Source organism: Gopherus evgoodei, chromosome 6 (genome assembly GCF_007399415.2).
Source record: "Gopherus evgoodei ecotype Sinaloan lineage chromosome 6, rGopEvg1_v1.p, whole genome shotgun sequence".
NCBI classification, from domain to species: Eukaryota; Metazoa; Chordata; order Testudines; family Testudinidae; genus Gopherus; species Gopherus evgoodei.
This window is the reverse complement of record NC_044327.1, coordinates 25,276,661-25,290,571: the sequence shown is the minus strand read 5'-3', so window position 1 is coordinate 25,290,571 and position 13,911 is coordinate 25,276,661. Positions and strand designations below refer to the sequence as shown.

At 40.8% G+C, this 13,911-nt stretch overlaps 1 protein-coding gene across 42 annotated transcripts in view; it reads left to right on the top strand.

Annotated features, from left to right (window-relative positions):
* The window catches only part of PTPRD (protein tyrosine phosphatase receptor type D), a 1,707,428-nt gene that overhangs the window by 1,651,328 nt on the left and 42,189 nt on the right, over positions 1–13,911 (top strand). For all 42 annotated transcript variants that reach the window (XM_030566328.1, XM_030566329.1, XM_030566317.1 and 39 more), the window contains 2 exons: positions 10,009–10,128; positions 10,591–10,745. In XM_030566328.1, coding sequence (XP_030422188.1) covers positions 10,009–10,128; positions 10,591–10,745 — 275 coding nt within the window. The remainder of the gene's footprint in view (positions 1–10,008; positions 10,129–10,590; positions 10,746–13,911) is intronic.

Genomic DNA, 13,911 nt, shown 5'->3' with positions numbered 1-13,911 from the left:
TTTTGCCTGGTGAATCTGGGAAATATGCTGATGTAGGACACAGATTCTCCTAAATGTACAAGTTCCATACTTTCTGAGCGTTATCATCCCTCATTTGGTCCCATCTTACCTGTTTTTGTAATACATGATGATTAAGTCGTCTTGTCCGTCTTGGTTGTTTTTGTAATGCGTTTTCTGTAAACCTGGATGTTGAATACCCATGCAATGGCAATTAAAATATTTTCTTACATGGGTTCCTAAGCAGTTACTGAAACAATGTGAGCTATAGGACAGATATCTGTGTGGTTATAAGATCTTTGCTTACTGGTTGTATTCATTAGGTTAGGGATGGGTGACCCTCAAATTTACACCCAAAACTAAAACCAAACCCAAAGTGACTATTCTTTGAAGTTTTGAGGCTCAAACAGGGCCAGCTCCAGGCACCAGCCCAGCAAGCAGGTCCTTGGGGTGGCCAAAGGAGAGGGGCAGCACATCTGGCTCTTTGGCGGCAATTCTGCAGCAGGTTGTCGGAGCAAAGGACCAGCTGCCAAATTGCAGCTGAAGACTGGAGTGGCAGCAGTAGAGCTGATTGCGATCGTGGCTTTTTTTTTTTTTTTTTTTTTTTCCTGCTTAGGGCATCAAAAACCCTGTAGCCGGCCCTGGGTTAAAAAAAATATATAACATTTTTCCTTATGCTTTTTTTCATTTTTGTACCATTCTGGCCTGTCACTTCTGGCTTTGGCTGGAACCAAGAAATGGTGTAACAGAATGGGATCTGTTCTAAGGGTAGAATATAGCAACCTCACTTTTATTACCTTATTGGACTGATCAATACTCTACATTGTGGGCTCTAAACAGCAAGCTTTCCAAATCAGAGCTATGTGTTGAGCGGAATCTCAATCATATAGGAGCAGAGTTTTATGAGGTATTCTAATGGCAAGGCAAGCTGGTCAGGTTGTAATGGTACGCCCATAACCTGTAATCTTCTATGCCTATAGCCAAGTGGCAATCGGAATGGTGCAAAATTACTTTTTTTCCCCCTTAGGTATCATTTTGCTACCCTTACTCACCCAGAATAGTTCTGCTGAAGTCAATGGTAGTATTTATGGAATAAGGTAGTACTCACTGTGTGTAATGCATCACGATCTGGCTCTTACAAAACATCAAACAAAACGACTGTCAATCTCAGCCTTTAAAATGACTATTGTAAGCAAGACCATTGGGAAAATAATTTGTTATCCTTTTTTCACATTGGATCCCTAAGACCCTGTCTTCACTGACCACATGAAGTGTTTAAAAGAGGTTTAAAGAGTGCTTTAAATTTAACATTGTAAATGCCTGGGTAGATGATTGAGGCAGTTGGAGGGGAGAACTGTATTAAAAGTGTGATGGGAGTCCAACCGTAGTTTGCTCTCATGTATACCAATCTGTTATGCATTTATTTTTAAGGATCAAATTAGAAGTAATTTACAGATTTTGTTTTGAATTATCTATTAACTATCTTCCTGTATTAAGAATTTGTATGACATGGCATCTTCCCCACGCTGTGATGTAAAGTTTTAATAGAGGCCTAGGGAAGCTGCATGGGGAAGCAGCCAATAGGAGAGAGGCTTGGTGGAGCAGCCAATCTGGGTCCAGGCAGGCCAGGAGCCAGGGCAGGGTAGAGTCAGTTGCTGCTGGGAGCCAAGGGAGTAAGGACTGCATACCTGGAGGGCTGAGACAACCAAGGACCTTGGACAAAGCAGCTGCTGGCAGGAGCCAGGAAAGCAAGAGGGAGCTCCTTGCTGGCTGCTGGGACTGAAGAGCTGAGTGCCCTGAGGTAAGGACGAAGAAGGTGCTGGGGCCACGGGGAAGGGAAATATAGCAGTATTGATGGAGGTTACAGAGGAGCAACAGGAGGAAGCTATTTACAGAGTCCCTGGGTTTGGGCCCAGAGTAGTGGGCAGCCCCAGATCCCCCACATGCACCATTGAAGGAATGGCTGGACTGTTGGACAGATATGCGCCTCTTCCCTCCACCCCCACCCCGAAAGGGAAACAAATGATGACCCAGCCATAGAGCTGAGGAAGCTGCAGTTCTGGGAGTTGAGAGAGGAGCCACGGGCAGGAGCAGAGCCAGAGAGCCAATGTGCAGACTGTGAATGTGGGCGTCAGCCTCAAGCTAATCCCCAGCATGACCAGGAGCAGGCACCAGTTGGGCAATGAGGGCTGCACCCCGTGATAATTAGTTTCACTGGTCATATCTTAGATACTTTTTTTCAAAATAGGGAGTTAACTTGCTAACTAACCGGTGTGTTACAAGCTGTTTTTGCTGCAAGTTTATTTCAATTGTGTTTAACAAGAAGTTAAAACAGCATTTAAAGTCTAGTATAAACAGGACCTTAAACGAAATTGAGCTTTGTTGCAGGAGAGTCTACTGTTTCCATATTTGCAGCCCGGTTTTGCAAACCCAAAAGATTTAAGCAATTTGGATAAGCTTCAAGCAAGCTTATAAACTTCTGGGTACTTATCTGAATTTAGCATTTTTTGTTTTACACCCCTTCACTACCTCTTTTACACCCCTGCTCTTTTTGAATGTTGAGCCTTTTAAAATTATCTCAAACTAGGTGCTCCAAAAAATGAAGAACCTAAAACCACAAGTAATTTTATAACATCTTGACCTTTATTTTTAATGGAAAGTTATGTGGTTAAATCTATCATCTTACAGTTTTGACAAGGGGAATCAATGGTAAAGTCTGACCTGATACTGTTCAGATATCATCTCACTATAATTTGTTTTTCTATTTTGAATAAAGAAATTAAAAGCTCAAGACAAATTATTATTATTATTATTCAGCATCATTATAGAAAAATCTCCTTTTTTTAAGAACTATCCCAAACTCTGTGTAGAAGTGAGCACCTTTGTATGTACGTAGGAGAACTGAAACAAAGCCATTTTTGTATAAACTGTTTTTCTTCCAGATTCAAAATTTATATGCTGTTCTTTCAGCAAGGGTTGTAATCTGCCTGGATTTGCCTATGTTAGCTTGTTGTCTCATTCCTGAACTTCATTTTGTCCCTATTGTCTCAGGTGGCCTGTTAGGAATACTCTCAAGGAGTTTTTCAGGCTGAGTGGTAGAACTGTGTACTGGAAAATTGTTTCTCTACCTCTGAATGTCAGGAATTTTTGTGTGTGCATGCTCATATGGAAACTTGCCTCCTTCAGCTCTGTTGATGCAAGCCAGTATCCTCTCTGATGTCTGTGGCTTGTTGAAGTGTGAATATCTATGAATATTCTTTGGTGATATTTAAACTCCTCAGGTCTGAAACAGTCTCAGGCTTTTCATTCCAATTGGAAAAAAAATTCTACATTAAATTTTCCTACAGCTTTCTTTTCAGTGAGTGCTCATAATACCATGAAGAACAAGGATTTGGCTGCTTTGTATGAAAGAGCCTGAGAGAAAGAGAGAGAGAGAGAGAGAATATTGAAGTTATAAGAATGTGCCTATCATGATCTTTATGTGCGTTGTGTAAAAATAGCACTAAGACTACATGAGAAATGCATTCATCTTTTGAACCAATGCCAGCTAATCCCTGATCTTAGTGGCGGTTGGTTTGTTAGCATGATAACATGTCACCAGGTTGGGAGGGTCAGGGCCAGCTCCAGCTCCAGGCACCAACGCAGCAAGCAGGTGCTTGGGGTGACATGTCCAGCTCTTCGGCAGCGGGTCCCTCAGTCCCTCTCGGAGGGAAGGACCTGCCGCTGAATTGCTGATGAAGAATAAAGCAGCGGCGGTAGAGCTGACGTGCCTCCCATCGTGCCTTCTCTTTTTTTTTTTTTCATCGCTTGGGGAGGCAAAAATGCTGGAGCCAGCCCTGGGAGGGGTGAATAAAATAAAGAGATGTGGGTGGGGAGTATTGTTGAATCTGTTGGAGGGTGTTATGTTTTCGATGGACTGACCTTGTAAATAAATTTGTTGCTATGTGTGCATCTGGAGAGGAAGTGCAAGGGACCCACTTCATCATCATCATTATTATTTATTTCATGTATTAAAGGCTGTCAGTTTGCTTGGCACTGTACACAGTCCGTTAAGGGACCTGCAGTCAAATTAGGCTCAGACAGAAACATTAAAAAATAGATTATGGCCACAGTTTTCAAAAGTGACTGGCGATTTTTGGTGTCCAACTTGAATCATCTTAAAGGGGCCTGATTTTCAGAAACTGATGGGCACCTACCCTCTGAAAATCAGGCTCCTTTTAAGTGTCTTGAGCTGAGCACTGAAAGCACTATTCGCTTCAGAAAATCTTGGCTTAAACATAGAATCATAGAATATCAAGGTTGGAAGGGACCTCAGGAGGTCATCTAATCCAGCCCCTTGCTCAAAGCAGGACCAATCCCCAACATGTCCAGGTTTTGGGTCCCCCCCCCCAACCTTTCTTCAGATATCAGGTTTTCAAAACTTTTTATCATTTTTGTTGCTCTCCTCTGGACTCTCTCCAAGTTGTCCATCTCTTTGGACAAAATGATATTAGCCTTTTTTTACAACTGCATCCTATTGCTGACTCATATGCAATTTGTGATCCCCTGGACTCTCCTGCCTAGCCAGTTTTTCCCCATTTTGTAGTTGTGCAGTTGATTTTTCTCTTAAGTGTAGTATTTTGTGCTTGCAGCAAAGAATCCTGTGGCACCTTATAGACTAACAGACGTTTTGGAGCATGAGCTTTCGTGGGTGAATACCCACTTCCTCAGATGCATGTAATGGAAATATCCAGGGGCAGGTATATATATGTGTGCTAGCAAGCAAGCTAGAGATAACGAGGTCAGTTCAATCAGGGAGGATGAGGCCCTGTTCTAGCAGTTGAGGTGTGAAAACCAAGAGAGGAGAAACTGGTTCTGTAATTGGCAAGCCATTCACAGTCTTTGTTCAATCCTGAGCTGATGGTGTCAAATTTGCAGATGAACTGAATGTGATGGCCATCACATACAGCCCCCAGCTAAAACCCCTCCAACGCATCATCAAGGATCTACAACCCATCCTGGACAATGATCCCACACTTTCACAGGCCTTGGGTGGCAGGCCAATCCTTGCCCACAGACAACCTGCCAACCTGAAACATATTCTCACCAGTAACTGCACACCACACCATAATAACTCTAGCTCAGGAACCAATCCATGCAACAAACCTCGATGCCAACTCTGCCCACATATCTACACCAGCGACACCATCACAGGACCTAACCAGATCAGCCACACCATCACTGGTTCATTCACCTGCACATCCACCAATGTAATATACGCCATCATATGCCAGCAATGCCCGTCTGCTATGTACATCGGCCAAACTGGACAGTCTCTACGGAAAAGGATAAATGGACACAAATCAGACATTAGGAATGGCAATATACAAAAACCTGTAGGAGAGCACTTCAACCTCCCTGGCCACACTATAGCAGACCTTAAGGTGGCCATCCTGCAGCAAAAAAACTTCAGGACCAGACTTCAAAGAGAAACTGCTGAGCTTCAGTTCATCTGCAAATTTGACACCATCAGCTCAGGATTGAACAAAGACTGTGAATGGCTTGCCAATTACAGAACCAGTTTCTCCTCTCTTGGTTTTCACACCTCAACTGCTAGAACAGGGCCTCATCCTCCCTGATTGAACTGACCTCGTTATCTCTAGCTTGCTTGCTAGCACACATATATATACCTGCCCCTGGATATTTCCATTACATGCATCTGAGGAAGTGGGTATTCACCCACGAAAGCTCATGCTCCAAAACGTCTGTTAGTCTATAAGGTGCCACAGGATTCTTTGCTGCTTTTACAGATCCAGACTAACACGGCTACCCTCTGATATTTTGTGCTTGTCTTTACTAAGTTTCATCTTGTTTGATTTGCACCAATTCTCCAATTTGTCAAGGTTGTTTTGAATTCTAATCCTGTCCTCCAAAGTGCTAGCAACCCTTCCCAGCTTGGTGTCATCCACAAATTTTATAAGCGTAACCTCCACTCCATTATCCAAGTCATCCATAAAAACATTGACTACTACTGGACCGAGGACTGTTACCCACAGGATCCACTAGATATCTCCTCCCAGTTTGATAGCAAACCATTGATAACTATTCTGAGTACAGTCGTTCAACCAGTTTTGCATCCAATTTATACTAATGTCACATAGAATACATTTCCCAAATTTGTTGACAAGACTGTCATGTGAGACTTTGTCAACAGCCTTACTAAAAATCATGATAGTTTATATATAGTCACCAACATGTGTAACAATCTTCAAGCATTGAGATGTGTGCAAAAAGCACCCTCAATTGCTGCCTGCCTTCAAAGTAGTCTACATTTATGTGCAATCATTTTGGGCATACAGGCCTTGGGCATGGAACACTGTATATATGTAATTGGTATTTACACAGCAACATGAACAGGAAAAGCATATAGTGACTCTACTAGCACAATAGTCACTTGACAGTTAAGATATACTATTTTAATATTCTTTTGCCATTGAAATCCAACCAAAAAATCTTGTTTTAACCTCTCACAAAGATAAATTGGACTGAAAATTGCTAGGAGTCCTGGGTATTTAATATCTGTGATCACAGAGCATGAGAGGCTGGTGGGCAGGGGATGACACATCTTTGAAAGAGAAAACGTCTTATGTTGGGACAAGTGGAGAAGGAAAAGGAATGCAAGTCAGAGTACTTTCTGTAGTACGATCAACTTGCAGTTCATATGATCTTCCAAAATTCTAAACTTAAATCCATTCTGTTTCCTCTAAACATCAGTATTTGTAGTCTGTGGCTTTCATTTTCAAATAACATGATGCACTGAACTGGAAGTTGCAAATATTCCCAAACAGCATGGCCCAAGAACAGCAGCTCTCCCAGGAAATATTTCAGAACATCTCCAAAGCTGGGGTGTGTGCAGGGCAGAGGGGTTAAAACACACACACCCAAAAGAAAAAAAAAATAATTTATTTTCATCAGGATTAATTTGAAGAGAGTGGTTTTCTACAGGCTTCTGAAATCTGAGTGCATTCTTACCATTAACTCACTGCACTTCCAGTGACCCTCCTATTGTCTGATGTGGAGATTTATTAATGAATATTAAGGAAATAAGTATGTTTTGGAGAATAAAGGACTTAAAGGAGCATTTTCATTTTGTTTAGGCCACAACAAATCTTTTCCTTTCAGGAAGGTAAATGGCATGCTACATCCCTGGAAGGATGGGACAATGTAAGAAAAGCTTTTTGAGACTTCAAAAAGCTATAGAAAACTCCCTTCTTTGCATTAACTATATTGAACATGATACATTCTTTCTCTCTCTAGATCCTTTTGGGAGCTGTTATTATCAAATATTTTCAGCATGAAAGCTGGCTGTTCTTTAGGCCTGCTTACTGGAAGCTGGTACTGCTTCTACTGAAATATAATTTGAAAGTGGGAGATGCTTGTAGGGCTAAGCGAGTGGATAGATGGATAGACAGACACATATGTTCTCTCTCTCTCTCTCTCTCTCTCTCTCTCTCTCTCTCTCTCTCTCTCTGTCTCACACACACACACACACTCACACACATTCAGTTTTCATATGCATTATACTAAAAGTTGCATTAGGTTTATTTATAGTTTTAAATTGAAGTATTTAAAATTTGTTTCTTATTTTTATCAACTCAAAACATAATTATAGTAATGCATCTGTGTTTTGGTTGCTAAGGCCCCGAACAAGAGCTTTAACTAATAAGTTTTTTTGAATGTGTAAAAACATATAATATGGTATCTTCCATAAATGAGGCAAATTCCTAAGCTATAACTGGACCTGCTAAACTTGAGCTAAAAGTGTTAATCTGTGTTTACATTAATGATAAATTGGATTTTCAGTGAGTTGATAGCTGGATTGAGCTAACACAACTGAAAAAAGTCATCTTTTATCTAGTCTACACAAGACCTGTGTGGCTTCCACCTTCTGTAGACATCTTACAAATAAATCACAGATGTTCAGGAGAAACCACCAATATTAATTCTCTCAAAGTTTCAGAAAACTGCAGAAGGTGATAATTTCCTAATTCTTGTTAATAAAATAATATTATAGTCCATGAAGCTCATTTTAAGATAGGGTGACCAGATGTCCCGATTTTAGAGAGAGTTCTGATATTTAGGGCTATATAAATGCCTATTACCCTCCAATCTCTCTCACGATTTTTCACACTTGCTATCTGGTCACCCTATTTTAAGAATGTTGAAAAATCAAATTCCCATTAATAACTTGTTCCTTTTATTTTAGACCTTCAGGTATGATTTAGGACATCACTTCCCATCAAACGTTCTGCCTCAGCCCCCAATGAATTTTTTCCAGCAGGTTCAATTATTAAAGATTTTTTTTTCTGTTCTTCAACCAAATGACAGTTTCACAAACAGTGGTTTGTGAACCATTAGGGTTTGTGAACCAGTGCAGCTGGGAGCATGCTTCCCAGACTAAATAGAAAGACATGCTAACTCTGCTCGAGCTAGTGCACTATAAATAGCAGTGTGGATGTTTCAGCACGTTGGACTTGCCACCAGCAGGTCCGGTGAACAAGCATATAACTCAGGTGGCAAGCCCAGGCTGCTATTTTGAGCATCCTAGCTCAAGCAAAGCTAGAGTGAGTCTGTCTACCTGGGGGGCTGGTAGCCACAATCCCAATCACAGAGTTGACATAGATCTGCAACAATCCGTAGACCCCTTCCTGTGTTCCTCAGAATGAATGAAATGTTTTGAAATCTCAAACTGTATAGGATCGTGGTGCTTGGGAAGGGTGCTGGTGTCACAGGGTATGTGGGAGAGTGCTGAATCTCTATGCAGGGTGAAAAAGCTGAAGAACACCTGAGTGTTCTTGGGTGTTCTCTTCTCTCCATAAATAAAAACAATTTGGAGTAATACACACAGCAATTCATGTTCTTATCGGGAATACAGTGCAGTATTTGTTCTCATTGTTCTTTTAGGATTGCATCTGACTTGAATTCAACTTGGATCCAACTGGGTTCAAACTATAGCTTATTTCTTTACTGTATTAGCCAGGCTAATTTGTAAGAATTTATTTCAAAAGTGTGTGCCTCAGCATCATGTATCATTCATTTCAAATAAAAGAATTTTCAAATATTGAAACCTTATATTGTTTTTATACTATTACTGTGATTGTCTTAAATAATCAACAACTCTTTTTCCCCCTAGCCTTTTAGATCATAGATGATATCTTTAACCAAAACAAATCATTCCATTTCAGAAAAGATAATAAATACACACTTGTATTATGCATCTGTTTTATACAGAATTATTTCAGCTTGTTAAACTAAACACGCAATGTTTTGAAATGGAGATTTCTCTGGATGAAGTGGCCTATGTCTTAAAATTTGATGGATGAATTCTTTCTATGAAACCATGTATTTTAAATGTCTATTGATGTAATTTCCTGATATGTTTCATAACAATGAACTGAGAAGGAAATTATATTAACTTCATATTTATTGGTGCCATTCTATTTATTTTATTCACTAACTAAAAGAAATAAAAGCCAAAGAAATCCAGTCTTTCATTGTGATATATTTCTGTACATACTAAAATATGGTTTAAATTAGAATCAGAACATCATGTTATATATGTTGGAACTAATGTGAAACATTCAGAATATATGCAGTGTGATGGAAAGATTTAAAAACATGAGTTTGTAGCAACATTGTATTTTTTTTTTTTTTGATATCTGAAGACTGGGCCAGATCCTAACCTGGTGTAAATTGATATAGCTCTGTTGACTTTAATGGAGTTACACTGATTTATACCCTAAATCAAGGTAACCATAATAAAAGCAGTACTAAGAGCCACAACCAGAAGAAACTATCCATGTGTGCATTAAAGTACATGCTTTGCACCAGATATTCACCTGTTGTTAAACTGCATGGCTCCATGGACTTTAATAGAGCTATGCTGATTTCCATTATCTGAGGCTCCGGTCCATAATGTTTGTAAATAAATATATTAATATGTAAAATTAATATGTCACATGTTTATTACAGGTGAAGTGTGATCAGTACTGGCCAAGCAGAGGGACAGAGACATATGGGCTGATTCAAGTGACCCTGCTAGACACTGTTGAATTGGCAACATACTGTGTTCGAACATTTGCACTTTACAAGGTATGTTTTCTGTGGTGTCCTCCCTGCTCCCACCATTTAAAGAAGGCTGCTTTGGAGAAATCATATCTCGTAAGGATTTACTTAAATCTTGATCCTGTTGGCAACACTGAAGAATAAAACTGGTCTTCTGTTATCACAGTGCATTTTTCTCCCAGGCTGACGGTTTATCGGTAAATATGGAGCTCTCACTGTGAACAACGGTTTAATGGAATGAAGAATTAGCTGAATCACAGGCAGGTGTTGCTGTGTGCTATAAAGTATAACTAAAACCCTCATGTCACCTGAACCACAAAACCAGCAATTTAGAATAGTTGTGATATTTTCTCCTATAGCAGGAGTTCGCTTTCTCTCAGTTCCCACATGAGGTTTAGCTGGTTTTCATCCTTATATGCAGTTATGCCATCACTTCATTCCATAGTGCTGCCGCATGCAGTTGTTTCATTAAAAGTTTCGATTTGATAGAATGGTTCCAGTGAGAAAAGAGAAGTGCGGCAATTCCAGTTCACTGCCTGGCCTGACCACGGAGTTCCAGAACATCCTACGCCATTCCTAGCTTTCCTACGACGAGTCAAAACGTGTAACCCTCCTGATGCTGGACCTATGGTGGTGCATTGCAGGTAGGCACAGACTTTACTTCAAAGCATCTCTAAATATCACACTGAAATTGTTTTTTATGATTAATGCCCTGTGTTTTAAAGTATATGAATAATATCCTTTGTGCTCCTGAGATTTCTTCCATGTTGGGATTGCATCCTGGCCATGCTATGAAAGGGCTTGGTCTCAATGATCTAGTGGGTTTGTGCATCTCAGTGACATTCTATAATTGTAAAATGAAATGTTGGCTATTTAGCAACATACTTATGGACAGGTAAATAATGGCAAATTAGAAATTCAAGTGCAAAATTGCCAAATTTGATGGATGCAGAGAAGGATTTTTGATTTATGCACTGGGAGATAAATTTAGAATACATGGAGTCTGTGTAAATGGAATATACTATTTGTTAGTAGAAGTCTGTAAGCAGAAAGGGTAGACTGGATAGTTAACACACAGGTATATTCATAAATCACTGGAGAAAAAGAAGAAGTTTTGTGTTTGCTCTTGGTTTAAAATGGTGTATTTTGGAGAAACAATGTTCTGGTATTTTCTGAGTAATAATTTTTTTTATGATTTCTAATATTGCACATTAAAACAAATAGCATGAAATCTAGAGAAGATAAAAGGGAACTGCTATTAAGACTAAAAAAGCCTGAATTTCAGACTCAAGTTTAGTCCTTCACTTTAAAATGGAGATTGGATGGAAGCTCAGAGGGAGCATGAGGAATGCATTACCAGGGGTTGTGCTGGATTCTTCGTCACTGGTAATTTTTAAATCAAGACTGGATGCTTTTCTAAAAGGGGTGCTTTAGATCAAATGGGAATTAATGAAGGGAAGCCTTATGCAGGAGGTCAGACTAGACGATCATAGGGTCCCTGAGGGCAATTATCAAATGATCCAACCCCCATATTTCAATCCCAGCTTCTGCCAGTCAGAGCTTTAGGGACACCCAGAGCACAGAGTTGTGTCCCTGACCATCTTGGCTAATAGTCATTGATGGACCTACCCTCTAATTCTTTTTTGAATGCAGTTATACTTCTGGCCTTCGCAACAACACCTGGCAACAAGTTACACTGTGTGTTGTGTGAAGTAATATTTCCTTATTTTCGTTTTAAACCTACTGCCTATTAATTTCACTGGGTGACCCCTGGTTATATGACAGGGTTAATAACACTTCCCAATTTATTTTCGCCACACTATTCATGATTTTATAGACCTCTGTCAGATCTCCCCCTTAGTCATCTCTCTTTTAAGCTGAATGGTCCGTCTTTTTTTTTTAATCTCTCCTCATACAGAAGCTATTCCAGACCCCTAATCAGGTTTTATTGCCCTTCTCTGCATGAGCCTCTACAGCATGAGCTAAAAGTGAACTGGCTGGTAGCCAAGGGCTGGTCTACACTAGGGGAGGGGATTGATCTAAGATATGCAACTTCAGCTATGCTATTCGCATAGCTGAAGTTGAAGTATCTTAGTTCGACTTACCTGGCCATCCTCACGGCGGCAAGTCAAGTGACAGGGCATTCCCATCGACTCGGCTTACTCCTCCTGTCGAGATGAGTATAGGCATCGAGCAGACTCATTAATTGCTCTCTAACTGGTCTTTGTGCCCCTAGATGGGACAGAACACCACACCCAGAAGGTGTGTGGGTTACATTTGCACACTCTTCCATACTACACTTATGGTTGGGGCTCCCTCCAACTGTTTGTGTGCAAAGCTCATTTACTTCCCTTATAAAAACACCATTTTCCTGTCAAAAAGTGCAAATAAGTGCTTTTGTTGGTGGTGGTAATGGTAGTGGTTTGGTCGGTTTGTTGGTTTGTTGGTTTTTGTTTTTTGTTTCTTTTAAATCTGTATTGCTTTGAGACTAGACCATTACAAGGTTCCCTAATGTATCTGAAAGTTATTGTCCGTCTAATGCAGGGCCAGATTGTGCAACCGTTGCTAATGGTGGGCAGCACTTATGCAGGTAGTCCCATTTAAGTCAATAGAAATCTTAATATGCGTCATTGTTGCCCACTCTGAATATGAGGTACACAAAGGGACAGATTGTAAGATCTAGGGGGTAAGGTTAATGTCTTTGCCAGGGCTCAATAAACAGTAATAATGACAGATTATAAAAATATTAATACAATTTTATAAGCTTTTTATTTATACATTTGGTAGAAGCTAATGAAACAATTAACAGGGAGAAGCTGTGGAGGCAATTTCTCTTGATGCCAAAAAAGCTTTCAACGCAGTACAGCTGAAAAGACAAATCAGCTAGGCCACTAAGCATATATAGCACAAGAGTGAGCTACTTTCTCACTGAATGTCTATGAATGTCTGTTTTTGTTGATGGTGGTGGTGGTGGTCATGAGCTGAATGCTGAGCTCCTTTCTCAGTTTTTACTCCGGTAAACTCTCACTGAAATCAATAAGAGTTTGCCTGTACAAGGAATGATTAACAACCTAGTAAGGGTCAGAGGATTTGACCGTATAAACACAACAGACTAAGAACTGGGAACATACAGGTATTATAAGTGAAGGGGCTTAATGCATGCTTTTCCACACATTTCTACCAATCCACCTTAATCTTGACCCACAATCCTCCTGCTATTCCAGTTCTCTATGTCTCTTAAAAACAGATATGGCAATCTCTGAAGATTGATTGTAGACAGACATCCTCTAGAGACTAGGTTAGATAAAGATCTACAGATTGATTTAAATTTGGAGCTGAGACAGTTTTGAACCAAAACCACTGTAGCCAGGGCCAGCTCTAGCAATTTCGCCGCCCCAAGCAAGATGGCATGCCGCGGGGGGTGCTCTGCCACTTGCCGGTCCCGCAGCTCCGGTGGACCTCCCGCAGGCGTGCCTGCAGATGCTCCACCGGAGCCGCGGGACCAGCGGACCCTCCGCAGGCGTGCCTGCGGGAGCTCCACCGGAGCTGCCTGCCGCCCTCCCGGCAACCGGCAGAGCGCCCCCCGTGGCATGCCGCCCCAAGCACGCGCTTGGCATGCTGGGGCCTGGAGCCGGCCCTGACTGTAGCTGAAGGGCTGGCTTAGTATACTACAGTGCCACTAACCCCCCCTGGGATGAGCTAGTTGAAAGCATAAATACTTTACTTACATGGCCAAGATATAGTGTGCTTATCAGTGGAAAGAGTTTGAAGTGAAGGGAAGTGACAACTGGAGTACCACACTGAAAACAT